The sequence below is a fragment of the Equus asinus genome, chromosome 20 (assembly GCF_041296235.1).
Source record: "Equus asinus isolate D_3611 breed Donkey chromosome 20, EquAss-T2T_v2, whole genome shotgun sequence".
NCBI lineage: Eukaryota > Metazoa > Chordata > Mammalia > Perissodactyla > Equidae > Equus > Equus asinus.
In genome coordinates this window covers 59,647,796-59,674,963 of record NC_091809.1, presented here as the reverse complement: position 1 = coordinate 59,674,963, position 27,168 = coordinate 59,647,796, and the positions used below count along the sequence as shown (strand labels likewise).

At 39.9% G+C, this 27,168-nt stretch overlaps 1 protein-coding gene across 1 annotated transcript; it reads right to left on the bottom strand.

Moving 5' to 3' along the window:
* Positions 1–6,695: 6,695 nt before the first annotated feature.
* Positions 6,696–14,918, bottom strand: MMP1 (matrix metallopeptidase 1). The gene is made up of 10 exons (XM_014860019.3): positions 14,630–14,918; positions 13,937–14,181; positions 13,695–13,843; positions 13,327–13,452; positions 12,196–12,351; positions 11,934–12,051; positions 9,744–9,877; positions 8,091–8,253; positions 7,446–7,549; positions 6,696–7,264 (listed from the first exon to the last, which is right to left on the bottom strand). Exons 1-10 carry the CDS (start codon positions 14,732–14,734, stop codon positions 7,155–7,157), a joined length of 1,410 nt encoding a protein of 469 aa, XP_014715505.1. The 5' UTR covers positions 14,735–14,918; the 3' UTR covers positions 6,696–7,154.
* Positions 14,919–27,168: the final 12,250 nt, after the last annotated feature.

The window sequence follows — 27,168 nt, the reverse complement described above, 5'->3', positions numbered from 1 at the left end:
AATTTAGAAAAAGAAAAAGGAAGAAAGCTTCTAAGCTAAAGATAGCAATAAACAGATGACCTAGCAATTTTCTTTATTTTCTGGCATTTTTCCTGATCTTTTAAGAGAAAAGGAGGCAACTGGGAGGAAAAGAAGAAACCCAAGGGCACATTTTAGGGTCAGAACTGATTCAATGCAACTTATCCTGCCTTAATCATCTGTAGTTAAAGTAACGAAGAGCATTGTTAATATGCTCATCCCAAAACTACCATAAGATCCTAAGTTGAGGAAACAAGATTGATTGGTGCTTACAATATTGTGCTTGCTTGGGGCAAAGAAGGAAATACAGACATTTTATAAAGTTCTTCAGTAATGATTGAAAGAAAGAGGGCTTCTGATTATTATCACTTGAGTAATCAGAAATTTCAGCTATTAGGATGCTCCATTTACTGTTCATTCTGGAGAATCAAAGTATTCTTTCATAGTGTTAGACATTACTTCTGAAATCATCCAGAGAGGTTCACAACCCATCTGATGTATCCTCCATCCACAGTTCATCATCATCATCAAAGTGAACATCTCCATAAAAACCCAGCTCTGGTTGATGGGCAGGAACCAAAACTTTTCCTAGTCCATCAAAATTTTTAAAGTCTCCATTTCTCTCTTTCCAGTACAGAAAAAAATTAACAGAAAATAAGTATTTAGAATTTCCTTTCGCCCTTTTTCAATAAGACCACACCAGGTAAATGAATATATTTTATTTTATTTTATTTCATTGCATTTAACTGCAAAAATCCTCACTTTTACGTAGTTCAATTCTTCAGAAAACTGGCAAGCTATCAATTGTCAACATCCAGCAACCTCTGATTCTAAGATTGTAGACATACACACATGATCCTGGATCAGCTGTGACAGGATACTAACTACAATATTTTGCAACTTCTTCTTTTATTGGAAACTCTTGATTTTATTATACATTGGGTTATTGTGCCAAATCACGGACTAAGAACAAGTGAGGAGTCCACCTATTTTCCCATTTTTTTTAATACCAGTTTGACTGCTTCAGAATGAGAACACAGTGTATTGCTGAGTTTTTATCCATTTTATTTCCCTCCCAGTAATTTAGCTAAATATTTTAGGTCACTGGTCCTTGCTGTAAAAAAGACTATCAGCTGAAGGAGGCAAAGCATCAAAGTAAGGGTTAGACATATCTCAGAATCGTGGCTTCAGTGTTTGTTATAAATTTTAGAAAGCATGATTATGTATTGTAACCTAAAATAGCCATTATTATTAATAATAGTTTGATACATAAAATAATGTTACTATATTTTCAATTTGGATTAAGGTTCATTCTTGGGTTGGTTCATTAGTATGGTGGACATTTTTGGTGAGAAGATGCTTGTTAGGGAGGAGAATAACTGTGATGAAGAATTCTGGCCTTAGGAGAATGTGGGGAAGAAAAGGCAACTATCATTTATTCAGTATTTTCTATGTGGCAGGCTTTATGCTTGGTGATTTAACCTTGATCATCCTCATGACAACCATGGGAGTTAGTATTATTTTCCCTTTATCACAAATAGGAAATTAAGATTGAGAAAGGTCAAGTTATTTTCTTAGAGAGTTGAGTGGCAGAGCACATCATCTGGCTTTGCACTACAATTTACTGGCCAGAATGCTGCCTCTTCAAGACACATGGGACAGGCCTAGAAAAAAAAGCTACTACTTCCCTCTCTAGTTGTGTTTGGGGCTAAATTATCCAAATAGCCTCCAACTAGAAAGGCGAGAGTTTTGGTTAAAACCAAACAAAATACAAATAAATGAATACTCTTTTCAGTGCATCTGGGGTCATAGAAAGTAAGGGAAATCTCCAAACACTGCTCCCCAATCATTCCATACCAAGATTCTAAGTCTGTATTGATTTGCTCCAGTAAAGAAATCATGTCCAGGGGCCCATGCTGTGGCTGAGTGGTTAAAGTTCTGTGCATTCCGTTTCGGTGGCCCAGGGTTTACAGGTTTGGATCCCGGGTGTGGGCATACTCCACTCGTCAGCCATGCTGTGGAGGCATCCCACATACAATGTAGAGGAAGATTGGCACAGATGTTAGATCAGGGTGAATCTTCTTCACCAAAAAAAAAGTCATGTCTGTCACAGAGTAACTGAAATGAGAGCTACTTGCTGGGTGAGTTTATAGAAATCTACCATCATCCACCATGATCCATTTGGTTTCTGCAAGGGCTGGAATGATAAATCGAATGGGGTTATGATAAGAACCACCTCCCCTGTTGCTTTTAAGTCTTTGGTGGTATCACCAGTCTGTGCAATCCTTTCAGGATGTGGTATTGTTTTTTGTTGTTTCTGATGCAGCATCTTGGCCAAAGAGTTTAAGGAGGAGAAGTTTCAGGGGCTTCCAGTTGGTCCATCCTATCATAAATTTCTTGCTCTACAAGTCAGGGAAACAAGAGGAGAGTCTGACCAAGAAAACAGCCACAGGATCAGTTTGTGGACCCATTGGACCCACTGTGAACAGATCTTGAGTCAGAATTTCTTAGGCTCTTTTCCAAACCAGAAGATCAACTTCTATTTTGGGACCTCTGATATCCATGCCAGTCCAGATCTAGTATCCAACTGTCTTTCGAAAATCTGGGTACTTCTCTCTCCCCAAAGCACAGTTACATTGGTAACTGGCCACCGGTCTCTTTGTGGGGATAATTTACTACACACACATACACACACACAAGCACACGAGGCTAAGTGCCTGTTATGGGCTAAATTCTGTCTCCCCCAAAATTAATATGTTGGAATCCTAACTCCCAGTACCTCAGGATGGGACTTCATTTGGAGATAGAGTCTTTAAAAAGGCAATTACATTAAAATGAGTTCATTTGGGTGTCCCTAATCCAATAGAACTCATGTCCTTATTAGAAGGGGAGATTAGGACACCAACACGTACAGAGGGAAGACCATATGAAGACGCAGGGAGAAGAAAGCCACCTACAAGCTAAGGAGAGAGGTCCCAGAAAAACCCAATCCTATTAACACCTTATCTCAGACTTCTAGCCTGCAGAATCATGAGAAAATAAATTTCTGTTGTTTTAGCCACCCAGGCTATGGGATTTATTACAGCAGCCACAGCAAACTAATACAGTCCCTTTGAAGAAAGATCTTTCTAATGTAGTAGCATATATATATTTGTGTGTTTGTGTGTGTGTGTATGTATACGTGAAGAAAGTTCCTTCTTCAAGGAGATCTAGATTCCTCTGCAATCAATGGGTCTTGAATCTGTAATCTTTTTAGATTTGGAAAGAAATGAGAAATGAGGATTTTCTATTGCAGTAACTGATATTAGCTTACTGCTTGCCAGTTCTCAATTTTTTAAAATATAAGTTTAGCAGTACCTTTATTGGCCATTCATCTACTCACTACTAGACACACATGATCTATGGAGATCAAGGCCGTCTGGTAGCTGTTCCAGCCTCTCTGTCCATTAGAGTTGCTTTCATTTTCCTTGCCTCTGATGGTTAAGTGCTGCCACTTGTCCTTCAACATTCTGAGATCCCATCATCCCAAATGCACTACAGAGCCTAATTCCAAGTAACACCTCATACTATCACCCCCAGCCCACAGAGAACAACCATCATTGTATATTCTGAGACACCAGTACGTCCCCTCACTAGTGTGTTCCTTACAGCCTCAGTGAAGGGAGTGCCCTCTGGGCCTCCTGAGGGAAGAGTCCAGTAGGGGGGTTCTTCAATCTCACAATAAATCCATTCTAAGGTTTCCATCTCCCTATGCCTTCTGACTCCTTCCTTAATACAACGCCATAGAAGTCTGGCATCTCTACCTCAGATACGATAGGACATCTTTGTGTCCAAGATTTTGAAGCCACATCAGTAGAGTATTGGACAAACTTTTGTTTTCTTTGCCAGAATATCAACTTCTCGAGTCATAAATGGATGCATTGTGTTAATAAATTCTTCTCTATCCAGCCTTTTATTCCCCTACCCCAGATGAATGTCTTTAAGATCCACTCCCACACATGCTCCCCTGGTTCCTGATGATACTTAAGGGGCAGATCCTCTAATTCCTCTGGTTTGTGGGTGATTTGCTCCCATAGCTAGGATTTGAACTACGCTGAGACCTGACCTTAGTCATTTGCCTGAAAACAATGAGGGAGGAAGCGATTTGGGAGGACAAATGTTATCTGGTCAGGTATTGATTCAGGTAAGGTTTTTGTTGATTCTCTATGCAAGGGTAGGTTCCTCACCTCCGGCAAGAAGGAGGTACTACTTCTACTCATGTGGAGCTCTCAGGGAAATTTAGATGTTCAAGATTTCCAAGTCTGTCCACCTATTATTCCAGATAGAAAGTATCTAACTTTGCAGTTAGGTCTGGGACTGATTTTCAGCCCTGTCTATAGTAGACAAGGACTTCCTAAAATGTTGGTGTTAATTTTGGCTTCCACAGTGTGACTTGAGTTGATATTTAGCTGTCCTGAGCCGATTATTTTCTTTTATCCATTTCCCAGTGCAGTTAACCAGGCCACTCCACATTTCCTATAATTACCATTCTTTTCATACTACTGAAGTGTCACAGTCACCTGATAACCCAACACCTTACCATTCAACTTTATCTCTTCACAATCAACCACAAATGAGGATCTTAGTAACTGTGATGCCATTACATACCAAGGGTTATCACTACCCCACTTCCAGCACAAAATAACTTAATCTAGTATTCCTAGAAAGCAGAGCCTGAGACAGAAGTTTAAGTGTAAGTACCTATTGAGGCATGTGATCCAAAGAGTTGGATTGAGGGCCAGGGAAAGCAAAGCAGGGGAACTGAGAGAGACAATACAAAGATGAATTGTCAGCTGGCCAGAGATATGGGAAATGCTTTGCTTAGTAGGGGCTGTCTGAGGACCCACTTGAAATATGTCTTAGGGACATCTTTCTGAGGAAAGAAAGGGAGATGCATTTACTCATTCATTCCTCTCACATGGGTAAACTATTTGCTCCACAAATGATTGCTCTTCTCACTTTCCGTTTGCATAGGCCTGAGTTCTGAGGGAGTTCCACAGCAAAGCGTGATGCAACATCAACAGAAAAGGCAGAAAAGCCCTAGGGCAGGAAGCAAGAAGCACATTGCACAGGCCCAATGAAAACAGCTATTAGTTTAGAAGCTGGTTTGAACCCGTACAGAGTCGATCACCACCAGTTCATCCATACTCCTGGCTACTATGACAGTTGTCCCCTGTTCCTTTGCCAAATGGGAGCCATCTTGCTGGGGGACTACACCCCTCTCCCTAAACCAGACCTCAACTGATGACTGATTGACAAAAGGGTGAAAAAGGCTAGTTCTTTTGCCTCAAGGTGGAACTAACTATGATTCAATTTTTGCTCCAGAGCTCCTCACTCATGAGATCACAGCAATCTGTGTCTGAGACCACATTTTTAGCCTTCTTAGGCTTTTTCCTTGCTCTAAAATGTTTCTCTCACTCTTCTTTTCCTGAGAGCACTCGTCTCCCGATGATCACACCAAAGAATTTCTATTTCACGTTCTGATTCCGGTGAACTAAGCTAAGATAGAGTTAAGCAGTGATGGGAGGGACTCAAGGGGGTCTGCTATGGTGCTAGTAATGTTCTAATTCTTGAGCTGAGTGAGGGTTACATGGTGTTGTTAATTTCATGATAACTCATTGATACGAACATTTATAATATGTACATTTTTCTGCATTTATGTTATACTTTAATATAAAAATATTTATCAGAGAGAAAGAGAGAGAGAGAGACTTGGCCAAAGGAGAAGTCACACTGCTCTCTCTCCAAATTCTTGAGTTGAGAACTAACTGCCTGCTTCAGAATGATGAGCACTTCAAAATATTCTCAAGACTCTCTATGTCCTTGGAAAGTCTGCAAATGCCCTGAGCACCCTCTGAGCTCTCATAAAACTCGTGGGGCTTGGAAACTATCGGCATGACTCCTGCCTACATTAATATCCTCCCAAATTAAGCATGACGAACTAGATAACGTTTGTTTAGAAAAACTAGATTATGCAGCTTTAACAAAATCTAAAATCTTAGTGGCTTAGCACGAGAAAAGTTTATTTCTTAGGCAAAATCTACTGAGGCTTGGGGTAACTGTTTGGAGTGGTGGCCCAGCAATCAGGCTTCTTCCATCTTGTGGAAGTGCTCTCAAGATGTGTTTTTACAATCACCACAGCAGAGAAGGGAGAGCACGGAGAAATTGGCACCAGCAAGCACATGATTCCATCTGGAAGTGATATTGGTCACTTCTGGGGACAATCCACTGGCCAGGACTAGCCAGATGCCATTGCCTACCTCCCATCTCCTCAACAACTGCAGGGAATTGGACTGTGGGAAAACACAACCCTCCCCTGAGTTGCATGCGCTCAGAAGGAGACAACGGGATACACCCTTAGAAAGTTCTACTATGCTGTCCCTGCTTTTACCTAAAACCAATTTTGGAATCCGTATATGGGACATGGGAAATAGATTTTTTCTCCTTCTTTATGATATAAACTCCATGAGAATGGAGAATATTTGAACTTTTTGTATATCCTAATTTCTAAGATGAATATTTTGCGTATTTGTCTACTTCCCATTTCAAATTTGAAAATTAATCTATACAAGTGAGACTTCATAATCAGGGAATAACAATATAGTAACTTAAATATAATAGAAAGTTTATAAAACAGTAGAGACAAGGATGGCTTTATTCCAAACATAAAAGATTTTATTTTCCGTAACAAAAATTATCCCTTGCATGTTAGGATAATACTAGTAGCAGCTCAGATGTTCTTGAGCTGCTTTTCCTCTGGTGAAGACTCGTATGTCTTGTTTCTTTCTCTCCATCTCTGAGGCTGCTCTCCAGTATCAATGTCAGAGTCTTCTACTTTGGAAAAGAGCTTCTCTCTTTGCAAAATTGGCCCATATGAATCCATAAATCAGAACTTGACCTTCCTTCACCCTCATTGGTGGAAGTAAATTATAGCAGTACATGAAACATTGCATTCTAAATTGTAAAAAATATTTGCAGAATGAGATATAAATAAGATTATAAGTAACAGCTCTGTATTTTATTTAAATGTATGGCTCTTCAGGAAAACATCTTCCTTGGGTTCTCAAAATATATTTTTCTGTTCAACTTTGTAACGGTCAATTTTTTCTGCAGTTGAACCAGCTATTGGCTTTCTGGAGAGTCAAAATTCTCTTAGTTTTAGGATCAAATTTGTATTGCCTTGTTCCGTGAAAGAAATAGAAAAATCCTGGAAATGAAACAAAAGAGACTTACTACATTATACAAATAATTTCTAGGTTTAACTTGAATTCTTAAAAAACCCAAGTCATTTGTGAGAACAAATACTTTTGGCATTTCCTGTTCTAAATAACAATACTGCTGCTGTTCTATGGCAGCAAAATAGAGGAAATACATATGTATTCACTTACCATCTTTCTGAAAAACAGCATCAACTTTGTCGCCAATTCCAGGAAAGTCATCTGCTATCATTTTGGGATAACCTGCATCCATAGATCGTTTATATTCATCGTACCTGGTCAAAAGATAATTGGAAAAGTCAGACTGTTTGTTAAACGTGTAGCTTTCTCAAAATCATTACAGGGAATTCACCAGCAGGAAAGTAATAAGAAGTTTTAGTTCCATAAATCTTGTGTAAAATGGGGAGGTAGCATGAAGTGAGGCAGGATGTTGGGTGGACTGGAAGATTTGTAAGGTCTCTCTGAACTCCAACGTCTAATTCTAATTCTCTAGTGGGGGCCACACAATGTCTTATTAAGGTAAAATGTCATGATATATAAGTTACTGTTGGCTGAAGTAACTCTCTGAAGAGGAATGCCCTCCTTTTCACGTCTTCTTTTTCAAATTTGGCCCCACATGCTCCCTGGATTTCTGGGACAGGTATTGCCTGATGATTGTTGGTCAATGGACTTGGATGCTGGACTGGCTGCAGCCATTCACAGAAAAGGCAGCTAGCCAAGGCAATATGAGAGCTCATTTTAAAATGGTTTAATCTAGAACTTTCTCTCTATGTTGAAAGAACTGGTACCCTAACATTTTCTGCACCCAGTCTTTACCTCCAGTACTTGTCAGCAACAAAGAAGTACGTTTTCCCAGTATCTTCCTCAGAAACAGCAGCATCGATATTCTTCACAGTGCTAGGAAAGCCGAAGGATCTGTGGATGTCCTTGGGGTATCCGTAGAGCACATCCTGCCCCTTAACAGCCCAGTACTTATTACCTGTCAATCAAGAAACAGGGATGAAAAAACTTGCCCAGGGCATAAGTAGACAGTAAGCAGATTTCCAGCTAAATTCTTAATCTCACATGCTAGAGCAGTGTCCTGGCTGCACACTAAAATCATCTAGGGAGATTTTTTAAACATACTGCTGCTGGTATCCTACCCTGGACCAATTAAATCTATATATCTTTAAAAGTTTCTTAGATGATTTTAATCTGTTCAGGCTTTTAGAATGATTGGTTTATGGGGCTGCTTTCCAAAGCCAGGTGTTCAAATGACTAAAGAGTTCATCACACCACCTCAGTGATAGAAAGTTCACTTCTCCAGGTTGCCGAGGGGCTGGGAAGTTCACACCAATCGTATCCCAAGGGCCAGAGTGTTGCAATGACTCACAATCTGCAATGACTTCCAACCCTAGGTAAAATTCATTGCATCCGACTAGAATATAGTTCTAAATACTTGAATTTATGCTGTGTCCAGATCCTTTATGTTTATACTTAGTAGGTCCACATCACATAAAACTGGTCTTATATTTTGAAGCCAGGATTGTTCTCATTGCAGAAATATGCTTACTTCCCACTCAGGAAAAAGCAGGTTGAAATTTTGTCTATCTAAAATCCTGTTTAATTTCATGCTATGAGGGCTAGAAAACCTGTTTCAAAGTTTTTGCCCATTTGATCTGCATTCAATTCTTTGCCTTGAGTGTATGTTGGGTCAAGTGTCTTCATATTTGTCTGTACTATGCCAAACACAGATTTGCAGAAATACTGGTGTTTGGCACAGTGTCTTCAAAACTAGGAGCTGATCATTGGATTCTATTTCATGCTGATAGAATCAAAGAAGTTTGCCCCATTCAATTCATGGTATTTCATGACTTCTCATACTTTAACATACAGACAAATTGCCTGGGATCTGACAACATGGATGGACCTTATAGGCATTATGCTAAGTGAGATTCTATATTTCTAACACACTTCATGGGTGATGTCAACGCTGCTGGTCTGAGGACCACATTTTGACAGCAAGGCTGCAGCACCTCTATCTGGTTGCCCAATGGTGGCCTCTCTCTCTCTCAAGAGAATCATTTGTATTTAAAATAGAGTCTAGGAAATCACCCAACCCAAATGTTTCTGTTCCATCCTCTCTATAGTATGGGCCTGAGTCTCTCAGTTTTATTCCTAAGCATCCCCAGGGATGTGGAGAAGGTTGAAAATACATCAATAGTTTGCACAAAAAAGGCTTTCCTAAGTCCAGATTCATAAACAGGCAGAAAATTTATACCTCCAATCATATGCTTTTTATTTAAAATGACTCAGAAATGCACTATGCAATTCTTAATTAAGGTGGTGGACTCCCATTGATTTGGTAAGAGAGACTGTTAGATTTTCGAAAGTCCACAGAGAGAAAGCAGCTAGTACTCTCTTATGTATCAGCCCAAAAGCAGGTGAAAAATTAATTCATAAAGACGGGAAAATAACTGGAAGCATTACCTTTGAAAAACCGGACTTCATCTCTATGGGAAACCTCATAAGCAGCTTGAAGTCCATTTGGCAGTTGTGGCCAGAAAATAGAAATGAAATTGAGCTCAACTTCTGGGTAGAAAGGATTTATGCGCATGTAGAACCTAATTTGAGAAAAAGAAAAAAAATTTTTGATGTAATTGATCGCAAGCTCTGGCTGACATCCAGCTCCTTCTTATTGCTGGCACTAGTGGTGTGCTGGTAAATGTTTAACATCTGGCTCTCCAAGATGTGGGAGGGGAGCAATCCTGGTTTGTAACATTTGCTTATTCTCATCATACAAATACATTAGGCATAAACAACCTCAACAATATAAATAAATAGTAAAATGTGGTAAAATAATTACAAAGAGATGAGTTTTGATTATTTTTATTACCTTTGGTTTAAATATAATTGTAAGTTTATATAATTTAACTTTTAATAATGGCTTTGTTTAACAATCAGCTTTCAAAATTCTCAAAATGTAACAATGAGCTTTGGCGAACCCTTAGGAGCCACGCGCAGCACACCTCTGGCTGGAACTCAATGCTAATATCCTACATTTAGTGCACAATTCCAACACAAAGGCCCTTTACCTACATCATGCCCTACCTCACAAAAACCCTACAAGAGAATGCTACTGTCATCTTACTGATGAGAAATTGAGGTCAGGAAGGCCGGAGTGGTGTCTAAGGTTGTGCAACTGAGAAGAGGCAAGGGTTCATTTTCATCTCAGGTCTGGCAGCCACTCCCTTTATTCTCGTTTGGTTGGCGGTTTACAAAGCTGATTCTACAGTCCACATGGACTGAGATAACAATAAAGCCTAGACTGTCATGTGGGCTGACAGAAGAGTATTCTAGGTTCCAGGCCACAGGGAAGACTGTGGCCTTGGCAGTCAGAAATCTCACTTCTAGATCCAGTCCTGCCTCTGCCTGACTGTGAGACCTTGGTAAAGTCAGTTAGTATTACTGTTTCCAGCCTTTCACGTCTTTATGTCTTGGTAGCATTAAGTGATCTCAGGGCCCTTTCAGTTCCTGCAAATCCTAGACTTGGTCCTGTTTCTTGGAGTAATTCCTCAAAGACTTGCTTTGAAAGGTGCATCCTGCTATATTGAGCACTTTCCTTTAAAACCACGTAGTTCCTTAGCATTCTTCAGTGTTGCCCACACCCTTATAGTTTATATCTAGCCTTATCTTTTACACTCAAAAATGGTAAAGCAGAGGATGGGAAGCATTAGGAGCCAAGACCTTGCATTCTGCAGTAAATACGACCACGAAGCAGTGAAACAGCACCAACAACACTCCAAGAAGAGTGACCAAGGAGTGAGCCTTTCAGAGCAACCTTACTTTCTATGTGCCATGGACTGCATCATTCAAAAAAAGACTATATTATTATTTTGCCTGATCCTTTAGGAATCAGCAGGATATGTAGAGTAAGGCTGTCCCTTGTGTCTGAGGGAACCCTAGCCTTTTTGAGGCCACATGCTGCAGAGGGAGTTCTAGGATCCTCCTCTGAGGAGGGGAGCACCTTGGGACTGCCCATATCCCCCTAAGGGAGGGTCCTCATGAAATCTTGGGGATTCTCCCCATGATGGTTTCTCCCCTTCTCTAGGTCTCCCAGGGGGCAACAGAGGCCTGTCATGATCACAGGCTTTGGAAGAGCTGTCTTTTCCACAATAGAAAGTGTAATACATAAGGGGTAGCTACACAACCCTCGTCAGCATGATGGCGCTATGAAAAGGACTGATTTCCCCTAATAAAGTACTAAGACACTTATCATCATAAAGAGCAGCATAAATGAAAAGAGCCCTGGAGTAGGGCTCAGAAGACTAAATTACTGCTCAGTCACCAATGAATTCTAGGCCCTGAAAGGATCGCTTCCTTACTCTCTGCCTTACTTTACAGATCTGTAAAATGGGATTATATTTACTTATTTTCTACTTCAATGGTATTTTTTCTAAGAATCATATAGCAGAATACATGTGAGGAAAAAAGCTGTTATAAATTTATTAGGTTGTGCAAAAGCAAGCAATTGCTTACATTTAATTATAATTATAGTTATGTATATAAACAAATGTGAGATAAACAATTGTGAAGCATAGTAGTGGCCCATAGACACCGATAGTAGTGAGTGTTCTTGTTATTACAGATACAAAACACAAAGAAGAACTAACGTCTTACCTGTCTTTAAAGAACATCACTTCTCCCCGAATCGTAGTTATAGCATCAAAGGTTAGCTTACTATCACACACTTCTGGGGTTTGTGGGCCAATTGGCTGGATAGGATTTTGGGAAGGTCCTAAAAAAAATAGACATCCAATAACTGTAGTTAGTTCTGCCCGGCATTGGAAAACTACATAATCAATGAAAGACAGCTCCTTAAAGGATACAGCTAATGGCTGTTCTAATGGCTCTTATCCATAATGTTTTTCTTTATACTCACCATAGATGGCCTGGATGCCATTGATGTCATCCTGAGATAGCTGAACATCACCAGTGAAGAAGTAGTTGGGGTACATCAAAGCCCCAATATCAGTAGAATGAGAGAGTCCAAGGGAATGGCCAAATTCATGAGCTGCAACTCGATACAAGTTGTAATCTAAAAGGGCCAATAAATCCATTTGCAATTATTTGAAATGTTTTCAGTTTTGAGACATTTAATTAAGAAGTAATCTACAAGTCTACAAGGACAGATGCTCATATTTTCTCTATAGGTTTTTGAAATATATATAAAACTTTTTTCCGAAGATGGGAGGAATGCATTTTTTAATAATCAAGAGAGATGGGCCAGCCCTGTGGCCGAGTGGTTAAGTTTGCACGCTCTGCCTCCGTGGCCCAGGGTTTTGCTGGTTGGGATCTTAGGCACAGACGTGGCACCGCTTGTCAGGCCATGCTGAGGTGGCGTGCCACATGCCACAACTAGAAGGACCCACAACTAAAATATACAACTATGTACTGGGGGGATTTGGGGAGAAAAAGCAGGAAAAAAAGATTTAAAAAAAATAGTGAAGGGAGAGACGTTAAAACCTAAACTCTGCGATGACACTGATACAATTGAAAAGCAAACTCAGCTGATTTTGCTTTTTTAGCTAAGAATCTAGCACAGATTAGCCAATCTTGTCAACGATTAGATGACATATGTTATTTCACCGAGAAGCAGTAGAGTTCTATTCATGTATTTTTTTCCTGTTTACAAACGGATTCTTGCCTAATGCTGGAAGTTTTGGAAAACACATACAGCCTCTCCTCCCTTAATTTCCACATAATCTTACTAACACTGTCAAATCTTGGTGTGTCTAGTGGAAAAGATCCTAGGTAGATGCCCACAAGGAAAACATTAAGATTTTCAACATTTTCTTAATAGAAGTTTGACTGACCTATTTGTAGCTACTAAGATGTTGTTACTATCAGAAATATCCTTCTCTTACACTTTTCTAAATGTATGATTAATTTTGTAAGTGGTAATAGAAAAATATATACTTCTATTAATGCACTCTTTCAGTCAAATCAACCAATACCACAATGAACCAAGAAGGGGTGGGGGAATTGAGAGAAGCAAGATTAATTGACTTACTTCTGAAATTGCTGGTCCATGTTTCATCTTCATCAAAATGAGCATCCCCTCCAATACGTGGGCCTGGCTGAAAAGCATGGGCGAGGTTTCCTCCAGGTCCATCAAAGGGAGAATTGTCACGATGATCTGCAAGAGACAGAATTCAAGAAATGTCCCTTTTGGTTCTTCTTAAGGCTAACCCTGGAGGGAAAGCATTAGCTTTGCTTAGAGGCTAGCAGACTTCCATCAAATGTGATACCAGTTTCCTTCCTTAAGCCCATAAAATCAACACTCCTCTTAAACAAGGAATTCTAGCTGCAAAGGTGAAGAGATTTAAGGGCAAGGTGAAGTTAAGGTGAGAATATTTTCATGCCACCAGAAGAGCTTACCTCCCCTGACAAAGGATATCATTATGTCCGCTTGACCCTCAGAGACTTTAGTGAAGGTCAGGGGTGAGACATTACTCCAGAGTTGAAAGGCTTTCTCAATGGCCTGGTCCACATCTGCTCTTGGTAAATCTGGTGTGTAATTTTCAATCCTTAAAATGAAATAAAATAGAGACATATCGAACCTCATTTCTTACAGGTCTGATGGGAAATAGCATTCTCCCTCTGGTGCTCAGTCTGGTTACCTGTAGGTCAGGTGTGTGTTCTCCCACCGAGGGTTCCCTTCAGTGAGGACAAACTCAGCCACATCAGGCACCCCGCATCTGGGCTGCTTCATCACATTCAGGGTTTCAGCATCTGGCTTCCCAGTCACTTTCAGCCCAAAGAATTCCTGCATTTGCTTCAGCTTTTCAACGACTGGGCTCCTGTGTCTCTGCTTTTCAATTTGCTCTCCATCACTCTTCAGGTTGTAGTAGTTTTCCAGGTATTTCTGATGAAAGATAAAATTATTGAAACATCGGATGGGAAATCTTTCTCATTTTTCTAAAGATTGACAGTATGAAGTTTTAGCTGAAACAGAGAACTACTTTTAAAGATTGCGTTTAGATTTCATTGTCCTTAGTATCCTTATTATTGGTGGAAAGTGTAAATTCAGAATAGAAATCTCCCTACCATTAGTTACTATGAAGTCAAAGTTACAATTTATAGAGCCGAATTTGCATATTGTTCTTTTAGTTTCTTCTCACCTCCAACTGGAAAAAGAGAGTCTATGCCTGGCTAGACGCATTTTTTGGGAGAGTGCCCTTTCTGACAAAAATTTCTCTGTGTAGGAAATCCACCCTTAAATAAACTCCATTATACTATCTCTACTCTGTTATACTGTGGAGAAATGCAAATAAAGGCTTTTGCATTTCTGGCATGTGAAATTCAGCATTTACCTGGACCATCTCCACATCTTCTTCTCGTGTTTCTGAAGGCACTGTTGGGAAGCTGTGAGAGCCCATGCCCCAGAGTAGCAGCAGCAGCAGAGGAAGGCTGAGCATGCTGGCCTCTGTCTTCCTTCTCCGATAAAGCAGTCTGATAGCTCCCTACTTCCTGGTGCTCCAATAACTCGACTAGGAAGCTCTCTCTTTTTATATAGAGTCCTTGCACTCACAGAAGGCTGGAGGTTCTCTGACTCACGTTTCATAACATCCTCTTGATTAGCAATGAGTAGCTTAAGCAATCATCAGAAATGATGACTCCAAGCAGATTGTTTGGGTTCGCTTGCTGTTGTAATCTTAATGATTAAGATCAAACAGGACGTGCGAGAAGGGGACACACTCCACTGTGTAAACTGTTGTTTTCTCCAATTCATTTCTATCCTATTTGAAAAAGGCCTTATTATATACACAGATCACAGTGCTCCATGAGCTTTTGAAAAAACAGGCATTGCAACTTGCTTCTGCTGGTCATAAAATGCTCAGGATTTTGCACACACCTTGCTCCCGGGACAGAGGGCTGCACTGCTGACACTGCATGCTCTGTGGCTCTTCAGCTCCTGTACTGTGTAAAGTTTACCTCCGCAGGCACTCACTTTTGGGTGGCTCTCCTGGGTTAAGTGGGGTTCCCTTCTGCCTTTGCTAAGCTGCCTGGTACACTATTTCCATAGTACCATGGTTCCCTTAATCTTCATTCAGCCCTAGGATTTCAGAACCTTGATGAGAAGACCTCTGTCTATAGGTGGGGTTTGCGATAACTCCTCACCCTGTGTAGACACCGCTCATCAGCATCATGGGACAAATGGGACCCTTCTCTGAAACCTGTCAGAATGCATCAGGTGAGACAGGGGCTGGCAAAAGACCATGTGTGAGTCTGGCGTCTTATTTTTAATCATCCTTGTTCCCATTTATGTGAGCGCATCTTTGCTCCTTGGGGCTCGGCAGCAATTACTTATTCTTTCATGCAAGCATTCATTCATATATTTATGCATTTATTCATTCAAAAGATCTTATTTAGCATCTTCTGTGCACCAGTTACTATGGGAGGGGGCTAATTAGTAAATACACATCTTATGGGACATATTAAGATGGCTTTAACAGAAGTCTGTACAAAGTTGTACAAAGATTAGTTTTGCCAGAAAGTGTTGCGATAGGAGAGACTCTCGAGCTGGTTAAGTCCTGTTTCCTGACCTTCCTTAATCCTCCTACCTCCTTCATGATTTTTGCCAAATCTTAATGCTACCGCTAGTATTATTTTTGTACTTTTCTTTATTTTAAAAGTTTTGCCCCATTATAGGCTATCGTATCTGTAAAATCATAGTTTAATGGATTATTATTTTTGTATGCACACTAAAGTAAATACATGGCTATGTAATGAAAAATGAACATTTGTGTATTCATGTTCCACATTGAAGTGTCTTGAGGGCCACCAGTGGTATCCATTCCACTCTTGGTGAGATAAGTTCATCTAAATTTGTAGCTTCCTCTACTCATACCCCACCCTCCTTCCTTGAAAGTGTTTAAATGAGACTAAAGTTGAGAAACACTTGCTACGTTCTTCCACTTCAGCATCTAGTGGTCCTCCCGCCTTTGCCACCATGTCAGGTTTGCTTTCTCAGGGCTTTTCTCATCTTAGTGATTTCTATTTTTCCTGGCACACTAAGAACAACATCTTGCACATAAATATTATTTCAACATATGTTGGATTAATGTGAAGGACGTATTTCCTCTCCAGTCATTTGACCACAACTTCCTCATCTAAGAAGAATAATATGTGAGTTCAAGATGATACGCAGAATGGGAGGAAGCTCCCAGGAAGATGAAATTCTCTTCTCAAGGGCATCAGATGGAGAGTAGGGTAGAGACCAAAGAACACCAGCAACTGAAGTGACTCTACCATAGATGAGGAAAATACTGAAAGCACCTCTTTATATTAGAGGTTCAACAGACTGTGTTTTCAAAGTTAAGAGGTGGCAGACACACCTTTATATCAGGGAATCTGGTCAGTGTGAATAGGTTGCCTCAGCTCCACTGGAGCCTGGGAAACAAGGGTCACAAGCTTAACTCAGGAGAAGAGCATTGTGACCGCCTGGAATTGGGCAAGAAATTATGTAAGATGTCACCCTGGAAGAGTCTCATGAAATGTTCAATCTGGCAAGAGTCTATATATCCTACAGTCTAGTCTAGAAGCTTCAAACTATTGTAAACAAAATCTCCCTTTTGGAAAACCAATTTGTAAACCCGATGAAAGCAAAAGTGCTCTGTTGGAAGTGGGGAATGGCGCCTGGGAGTCCCACCTCTCAGTTTTTTCCCTGTCCACCTTCTCTGGTAAAGTCCTCAATTTATATGGAACAGTGAGGGCTCAGTGCGGTGAAGCTCAAAAACCACGGATCAGTCCAGCATCCTGATTTTCCAGATGAAGAAACTAAAGGACAGGGAAGTTGCCCACAGGCCCAGAGTCACACCTCTGTTGGGGTGGGAGCACAGGGGTGGGGGAAAAGAGAGGATACAGCTTGGACTAACATCTTTTTCTCCTGGTCTGCATCCAGAGCTCTTGACCTAAAAGCTATAAGTCCTTCCTCTCAACTTCGGGGATGCTGACGTGGATTGGAAACTAGTTACTTGAAATAGATTTGTGTTAAATTTCTTCCTAAAATAACAAAGAATTTTAAACGAAGTTTCCGTTAAGCAGCAAGCCTCAAAGATTCGTGGGGTCTCGAATCTTGACATTTCCAGTTAGGTATTCATAGCAGAACACTTGTTACTTCTGGGCTACTGCTAGTGTGTGATCTATTTGAGAGTGAAAAATAAAACATAAAAATCTAGAACAAAAAGATGGGGATTAAATCCGACTCAAATCCTAGCAATGCCTGGACTGCGTAGTTTCCAATAAGCTAAAGACATGTTAAAATTTCAATGTTCTTCACATCCGGATGTTTTTTCTCTGGGACCTTTTCCTTTCCCCATAATCACTTCTAGATGTAATTTTTTGAAAATTATCCCTCTACTCTTCATCCCCTGGGAGGATGACAGCCTTAAGAGGGCTCTCATGAGTGTGGCTGCGTCAACTGACTCCTGACTATTTCCAAATACGCAAATTATTTCCATGGTTTTCTTGGTCGCTTCACACTGGCTGCTATGTGGAAGGACTCAAATATGTTTGTATTTTTCAATATAAACTCAATCTTGGAATTTCCATCTTGCTTCATATTTTTTTATGCTTGCAAATTCAACGTTCTTAATTTTATACTTCAATTTGAGTTTCAGCTATTTTTCAATTTTTCCTTTTGTCCTACAAGTCTTGAAATGAAGTTTTAACTAGAAATTTTAAATATTTAATGCCATTTTGTTTTGGGAGTACCATGAGGGAAAGATTTCTCCCACCCCATATATTTTCACTACATATGGCTCCGTGGTAGCTTTATGAACAACCACTGTGTGCCAGACACTTTACACCTATTGGTTACTTCAGTCCTCATGGTTACCCTCCACGTAGAAATGATTGATGTATCAATTCTGCGTCACTTATTGACATGTGTGCGTGAGACTCCAGTCCACCTCCTAGCGGTCTTCATGGTACTCCTATCACCAGACATGACAGTGGGTATAGAAATTTTGCCCCCTCAGCAGACAGAAAATGTTGTAAGACACTAGGCTGTTTACATTAATTTCATCATGTCTACAATGTCTGCATGCCGCCACCCTGTCCCTCAGGCCCGAAAGACACTTCTCCTTCAAGCTATTACTCAATCGCCCTTATTTCCTCTACTGAAATTCATGAAATTGCAGTTTATATTTAGTACCTCCACTTAGTAGGTGTTTACAAATGATGGTTGAATGAACTAATGAATGAATACATAGATACTAAACAACACAAATAAAAGGGCCGTTTCTCAGGCTCAGTTGTCTGCAAAAAGTCTCATGGTGATGTTTAGATTTTTATTTCTTTTACTCTCCTAAGATTAAAATTATTTAAAATATCCTAGGAAAAATTTGGATATATCCATTGAGTGGAGATTTTGAATGAAACACTGCATTTACTTTTGTCTATTTGCACACACTATAACCAGTTAGTCTCTGACTATTTTGAGCATTTTATGAATTTGTTTGCCAATAATATTTCTTCTTCTGGATAATTTAGTAGACACTCTAGAAAATGCTTATAGGGAGAACATCCTTGAGACCAGCCTACAGACTTTTGCAGCTGTAGCTCTCTTTTAAGGAAGTTCAAAACAAGGGCCCTGGTGGGCATAATGCTGCTTGTACCATGGCTCAGTTCAGACATGTTGGAACCTTCTCTCCCAGCCCTCATGTCTGTGCATATAGATTTGAGATATGGCAGGAAGCTCAGGACTTCCCTGTGAGATTTTTATTATGCGATTTGATTACGCGGCAATGCCCAGACTATGACTTGCTTGTTTGAGAGTCTTTGATGTATATCTGTGCTGCCTTCAGAACTTTTTCTATGATTCAAGTCTCAATTTATGTTCTATTGCTGCACAATTTTTCTGTGTTTTCGACAAAGTGGAATGTTCACTAAGCCCACTAACCTTTTATCCAGTTCTTTTTAATTTCTCTCAACTACTCATGCCCCAGCTATAATTCATCGCAATGGCAGTTGAGCTGGTCAGCTGTTTTTCTGAATCAGTCAACACTTATGAGAGCTGGGTGAAAGAAACGGCATTTAACATTTACTGGGCCCTCAACAACTTTAATATGTATGACTATTTTGTCTTCACAACAATCCTGTGGAATAGTTAGGACACGTACTATTATTTCTGAAGAAATTGTTATGAAGAAATTGTGGCAACTTTCCATGATTAAGTCTTGTGTTCAGGTTGTCCCACTAGCAAGGGGTATAGATAGAAACTTGAAATTGGGTCTTTAGTTACAAAATCAGGTGATTCAGTTCTTAATGCAAAACATTAATCGATGTGGAAATCTTTATATACTTGATGTTGGGATGTGTTTCTTACTTCTAGTAGAAAACCATTGTTGAAACAACTAATGAGATGGCACAGTCGCTTTTTGCTTAAGCTGATGTCTCCCACTGTGATTTCAATCCTTCTCTCTTCCATATGTGTTTCCTTTGGTACAGATCTTTTCTCTCTCCTGTGAACATATCTGTCTTGTAAAGTAGATTGATGACTACAACGATAATTATTATTTCAACCCACTATTCCTTGAGCATCTTTCCTCTTTTTACCATCAATCTTATTACTTAAGCTTAACCTTGGCTTTAACTCCTAGCACTGCGCTCTCAATAGTTACTACTAACTCCCACCACCAAGTCAAATGGCTTTTTCTCAGTTCATGTCCTCATTGATTCCTTTTGGCATTTGACACTCAGACTTGAGAATCCTTCTGTCCTTGGCTTGGGAGGTTCTGCACTTTGCTTTTCCTCCCTATACCTTTCTGATTACTTTCTTTCTTTTGCTGGCGTCTCTTCCTTTTCCCTCCTCCGGAATCTAGCCATTCACCAAGGTCCTACTCTGAGTCCTCATCTTTAATCTGTCACCACTTTTTTCCAGGACAGTGTCATCTACTTCTATGACTTCAGCCAACATCCGCACAAAAATTCCACCCTAAACTCTGCCCAAAGTTTTTTCCTGAATTCTTAACTCAGTTTCAACTGCTATTGGAACATCTCCACCTGGATATATCTGGTATCATTTCCTTTTAAAACAGAACTCTTAATCCTCATTTCTCTACTTCTTATCTAGCACAGAGCTTCCTAAACCACAGACTTGGGTTCAAATACAAGCTCTGCTGATTACTAACTAAATGACCTATTACCCAATATTTTTATGTCTTGATTTTCTCATCTAAAAATGGAAATAATAATAACATCTTCCTTAGATGGTTTTTCGGAGACTGATATAAGATAATACATGTACAATATATTAGTACAATGACTGGACACAGTGAACACACAAAATAAAGGTTTGTAACTATTTTTGTAAATGAAATCATTCCCTGGTTTCCATTATCTACCAAAGCAAATAGAAACTAATTGTAGCACTCAAGACCTGCCATGCTCAGGTTGAAAAATGACTTCCGAGTTCCAGTTCCCACTCTTCCAGACAAACTGACTTATGTTGCTCCCTCAATGTGCTCGCACCTTGTCTGCTACCTTGTTGTAATTTCTATTCCCCTCTCTTTCTACTTAATACAATTCTACCCATTCTTCAAGGTCCAGTTTAAACTTTACTTCATTCACAAAGTTTTCCCTTTCCTCCCTCTCTGAGATAGTTCTACTCTGAATTTTCACAGAACATTACACTTTCTTAAAGCACTTTTCATATTTTCCTTACCTCAACTTCAGTCTCCTGAGGGAAGGTAATTTGTTGAAAGGAGGGCTGGTGTGTCATTTGTGTTTGTGTCCCTGTCCATTTTCCAGGGCTTTAAATAAATTTGCTTGATATGGAGAATGTTAGGTTAAATTTAACAGAATAAAAAAAGTGGCACATTAACAGTTTTGCGGGTAAGTGTCTCTTCTTTCAGAAAGAGTTCTTCCAGTTGGCAAGCCCAAGAGGAAGCAAATCACTATGAGGGCTAAAATAGTTAAACCCAAGGAATTACAGGGAACTCCTAAAGAAATTATAATTACCAGGTTGCCATTGCCATGCTATATGTGGACAAGAACACATTAGTTAACTATTCCCCTGAATTTTGCATAAAAAATTGAATGCATATAGACTTAACTCACTCCCGTTTATTAAATAGGTATGATATATGAGGCATCAGGCCACATACTAGGAATTGTAAAAATAATCAAACATCAATTTTACTCTCAGAAGTTACTTCTCTCATGCAATGGATGCAGCCTTATTGTATAAATTATCATTTCTTCAAGTAGCTGCTAAAATCTTAGGTGTAATTTATATTATACCTACAAATATTTCTGTAGGCAAATATCTCCAAAATTATTATGGAAGGCAACAGGAAATATAAGATTCAAAATACAAATATGTGCTTTCCAGCCAATTTATCCAGAAATCTATTAATAGCTAAAACAAATTTAATCAAAGCCTCTTTGTGCTACTCATGTAAGCGTGTCTTTTTTAGTTCTGGTACTCCTTCGTACTGGTAACAGATTTTGTCATATTGGCTTAATTACCATCAGTTGGGCATTCTTGGAGAGGTAAGTGGAGGGGGTCTTAAAGGAGCTGTGTGGTTAGATAGTTGTCTGGACTATCTTTCAACAAGCCCTCCTTGGAGGGTCTTCTGTTGGGTCCTGGGGAGCTGATGAAAATGCAGGCCTCTCAAGCCACTCTGTACACCAAAATGTGGATAAATTTAGTTGAAATTTGACATAGCAGTAAGGACATGCAACTAGTCAATTTCAGAATCCTGTATTACATTGCAGAGAATTTTGGAGATTCATTCCGTTACAAAAAGGGGGCCAAGTTAGCCAGTCTTTGAATTACTTCATGAAATAGTTTAATCTTAGAGTTCAATTGAAAAGGAAACCAACTTTTGCTTCTCTATTTCATATTAGTGGTCTTTGAAGTTAGGGTAATGAAATACTCTTTTCCAAATAAGCCACATGCCATTAGAACAGTTTCTGGCACAGAATAACCAAGTATGTGCTAAAGAAGAGTTAGGTTTACTGGTTTTATTACTATTTGTTCTCTACCAACTAAATTCAACATAAGATAAAGTATAGAGAGAGCTTAGCCTATCACTTCCAATCAGATTCCATGGAGGGCTGGGCCTGGCATGGCTTTTGTACAGAAGCTCACAAAGGACAGTGCTCTCCCCTTAGGCACAAGCCTGGTTCTCCTCCATGGTTTTGGGAAAGGAAACTAGCTTCCTAGGCTACTTGGCTTTCAAAAGAGCAGGAGAATGTCTACAGAGAAAATGAACAGGACATAAGGGTTTTTAGAGAAATCTCCAAGGATAAGAGCCAGAACCCCTTAGAAGGCTCTATCCTAAAAGCTACATAACTAGAGCATCAGGCTGTTTTCTTGAGCTTCTTGGAGCTCAGCCTGAGGTCATAGAGCACCCTCAAATCCCCCAGAGTCCTCTGTTTCTTATCTCTCCCAGGGCCCTGCTCTCAAGGTTGTAAGAGCAAATCTACGTACTCAATGATACTGAGGGTTTAGCACAGCCTCTATATAAGAAGAGACCAGTGTGTATTGAATATTACATATAATATATTCACGACTCATCTGTAAAGATACATATTGAGATAACTATACATACAGGGCCTTCAAAAGAATATATATAATTTTATAGAGACTATATAATAGGATAATATATTGAGATATAAAATTGTATTTTTTGCTCCATAATTGCCCCTGACCTTGCCAAAGACTCTCTGTTCCCTAATCTCAGAGCTTTCTTCAGGGCTGCCATCAAAATTTACTTGACTGAAGGCAGTATCTTTTTCCAAACTTGGGGAAACCTAAGATCATTTGAGGAGATTATGGCAGATGTCCTCACTAAGAAGAGAAAGGAAAAAGTTTTGAGGGAAGCATGAGAGAGAGGAGCAGTTTTCTTAAACCGCAAGGCAGAACATTTGGGCAGTTCCCACCAGGCATAAAGACCCCTATTCAATTTCCGGCTCCGTGGAAGCTCCTGAGGTGGCTGTGAGGTGGACCTAGGGAGGCTGGATCCTTCCACAATATAGGTGAGAAAAAATTGAAACGCAGATAATATCTTCTTCAAAGCGCCAGTAGATGGCAGAGTGAGATTTAAGCCCAGGGCGGTCTGTTTCCAAAGTCAATGCACATTCCACTATCAGTGTTTTCTACACAAAACCTTGGCTTTCTAATTGTAATGAGCAAGGATAGTTACCTTGTATGTGGGGAGGGGATCTGCAAGAGGAGCTTCTTTCAAGTACCCTCCAAAGGGTGTGGTAGAAAAAGAAGAGAATTTTGAATCAAATGATGTAGGTTTGAATCAGAGCTGAGCAATCTTGGATGTTATTGTCTGCAAAAAGGAAATGATAATGCCTAGCCCACTTTTTTATGATATAATTGAACTGACAGGTACTTTGTAAATTGAGTGACTAGGTATCGTAACCACCCTTACCTTCTGACCTTTAAGACTGTGTCTGTGATCAGATACGACATAGCAATACAAGATAAACAGGGTTCACAGACATGAAACTCATTTTCTGGGTCTATAGTTAGTATTTTCTTGAAATAAAAAGGTAAATTTTTCCTTAGAATATTAACCAAAATACCTACATTACAAATTCAATATACTCCCATTGATTGATCCTCCAGGCAGTTTGGTTGCAAATGTATAATTATTAGATGTACACAGAAACAGAATATGGAACCAGAAATAACATTCTGATGTGAAAGAAATCTAATTTTTGTGTAAGGCAGATTTGGATTCAAAACTTGATTTTGCAACTTTTTAGATCTGTAATCTTAGGCATATTAACCTCTCTGATATTTCATTTTCTCACATATAAAAAGGAGATAATAATAAGACCTGCCATGACAGTTTTGGGGCTAGTTAAATCCCCAAATACGATGTCCGTCATGCTTGTCTTAGTTGCATAAATCACAGCCAGGAAGTCGTGTATCATACATACTCACCTTTAGTTTTATCTTAGGAAAGTGAAACTCATTTTCCTCTTAATCATACTGAGGAAATTTTATTGATAAATATAGTTATGTTAAGAATCAGCCTTTGTTCTATGTCTTGTCACTTACCAGGGCCATACCCCAGGGAGGAACTTTCCCCCAAAGCAGCTTTTTTTCTATCGATCAAGAGGGATTAAATGGCTGATGGATCCTCAAGCACCTCCTTTGGTAAATCCTTGGAAGGCAAGGGTGCTTATGCCCCTATATTCTTTACCCCTCGCTGAAGCACTTTTAATCAACTTCAAGGATGCTTAAGAAATCTACTTTATGTGCAGGAGGTAATGCCTGTTAGCTGAGTAAGTTAATAGTTTAATTTATTATTTATAGCCTTACTCTTCCAAAATGGATTTACTGATGAATTAGTCACGGACTGAATTGATTACTTAATATGCTTTGGGGAGCATTTTCTCAGTTGTTCCATTCATTAAATGAAATTTAATGTTCTTAATTATATAATTAGCAAGTTGAATACTTCATATTCTTCTTTCTACAATGTGACTCAGAAAAAAAAATCTGCTCTTCACTGTAGTCAAATGAACTCTTTGTGATTCCTCAAATATGGGTTGTTCTCTCATATCTTCATGCCATTGCATGCGCTATTCCCTTCCTCTCCACTTTTGACTTGATGGACTCCTACTGGTTCTTCATACCTAGGATCAAGCTTGCTTCCTTCCCAAACTCATTCATTCATTTATCTATTTAATAAAATCTTAACAAACAATGAGTAAGTGTCACACATTGTATTGGGCAATGGGGGCAGTCCAATGTGGGACATATTTGAGAGGACAGATATGGCACGCTGTGTTTTAATGGGTGCACCTAAGAGGAAGAGTGAACAGAGCCAGAGGGCAGAGTGGGAAGGTCAAAGAAAGTGTCCCAGAGAAGATAATTGCTGAGCTAGGTCTTCAAGAGCAAGTCAACTGGGAGAACGGCATGTTTGTTTTCATGAGGAGCCATGTGATTGGAAAGAATGACAAAGTGAATTAAAGGGAAGTTTATTTTAAAGAATCAGAAGAATCTCCTGAAATCCAATAATGAGAATTGGTTTGAAGGGATGGGTTGGGCAAATAGAGTTAGATTCCTCCAACCTCTCCACCAGCTTTTCTCCACTGTCCCCATCCCATTTTTCACCACTCAGAGAACACTACCATTCCATGTCAGCACCCAGGAGAGCAGAGCATTGAACTATTGCAGTTCAGCCAGGTCCATGGTTAATTTCTGAGCATACTTCCATAGTCTGAATGTGAATAACAGGCTGTAAGGTCTTCTGCCAACAGAGTTATCTACTGGTTTTCCTTATTTTCCGTAAGGAAATTTGGACTGTAATATGTCCCTTTCTTTGTAGTCTTTAGATGACAAGGAGTAATTAGCAACTTCAGACACCTTTACTTTTCATCCCAACATCCTAAAACTTTGCCCTCAGGGAGCCCATGGCTTGAGTTTTGGGAGATAGTTTAACACAGAGAGCGGATGAACCAACTGGTTTTTCTCCTCTCCTCACTTGCTGGCTTCACCTTGACATGGCATTTTCCTTTGCCCTGCTGGGACCCCACAGGCAATTCCACATATTCTCTGAAGGTCTGTGGCTTGCCAGCCCACTCCCAACTTATGTCTAAGCCACGAATCATTTTGTTGGAGGTTAATTACACTGGATTTATAATAAAGAACTTGGGGAAGCTCATGGAATCCAATCTCAGGACAGTTTTCCTGAGAAATGGGGAGATTACAGGCTCTCTCTATCTCTGTCTCTCCCTCTCAGTCTCTCTCTTTCCCTAATGTTCTCAGCCTTAGTCTGATGTTTTCTGTTCTTTCTCCTTCTGTAGACCAGCTTTGCTTCAAGGATGATGCTCCCCATAACATCAGCCTGTACAGGACTTTGACATCCTGTGGTTTTAATTCTGGTTCCAGGCCCAGATGATCTTATAGATCCTGTCCCCAACAGGGTCTGACCATGTGTTCTGGGTGTGTTTATTCTAATTCTGGGAGACAGCACCAGATAGACTCTATTTTATTTTATGCTAGTGTCCCTCTCTAATCCAATCAGCTGCAGGCACAACTGTCGAACTGCTGGTACACAGTTGCTTAGGCTCGTCACGTCCACTGAGACTTTGGGAGGATATGTCTAAAGAAGGGAAAACAAACTGGGCAGGTGTACCAAATATGTCATCCACCATATGCCAGGCAGTGGATAGAGTTAGCTGGAGGATAGAAGGGCTGGAGGTATAGGCTTAGTTATACCTTATGTATAGGCTCATAGTTCCCTATACAGAGAGTTTAGCATGTATAGGGAACTTCATGTGGTTCAGTATGGCTAGAGTATAGCATTCAGGGTGGGACATAATGAGAAATAACATAAAGAACCAAACAGGGCTGAAACTACGAAGGGCCACAATGCCATGCTAAGGAGTTGATGGAGATAAAAAGCCAACTCTCTCCCCTTCAGCCTTTACACATGGTGTGCTTTCTCTCTGGAGGGACACCATCCCTCCTCTCCTTTACTCACTAGGTATCTGCCCTGGGGGTTTCAGCTTAGATGTACCTCCTTTGAAATTCTTTCCTGAGCTCCTAAAGCTGGGTTAGTTGCTGTGTGTTTCCCAGCTCTGCGTGCTTGCTCTGAGCAGTGCTCATAACCCACTCTATATTCTGATTGCCTGTCCACTTTTCTGGCTATTCCACTAGAATATAAGCAGGAAGCTTGTCTGAGTGTATCTTTATCCTAGGCACGGTGCCTGGTCATCTTAGACATTCAGTAAATGTCTGTTTAAGGAATGAATAACTCAATGAATGAACGAGATGGAGGGAAGTCAAGCCACAGCAGCAGTGCTTTCCTTGCTCGAAGGTCAACTTTGGTTTTACTTCTTAGGTCGACCAGCTGGTGCTCTCTTAGACCCT

Bases quoted from the DNA above. Each gene is read 5' to 3' on its own strand.
- MMP1 (XM_014860019.3), bottom strand. From the start codon at position 14,734: ATGCTCAGCCTTCCTCTGCTGCTGCTGCTACTCTGGGGCATGGGCTCT. The intron at 14,182-14,629 runs GTAAATGCTGAA...ATCTTTCATCAG, and splicing joins AAGATGTGGAGATGGTCCAG to AAATACCTGGAAAACTACTA. The intron at 7,550-8,090 runs GTAAAGACTGGG...TCTTTTGACCAG, and splicing joins GTTGCTGACAAGTACTGGAG to GTACGATGAATATAAACGAT.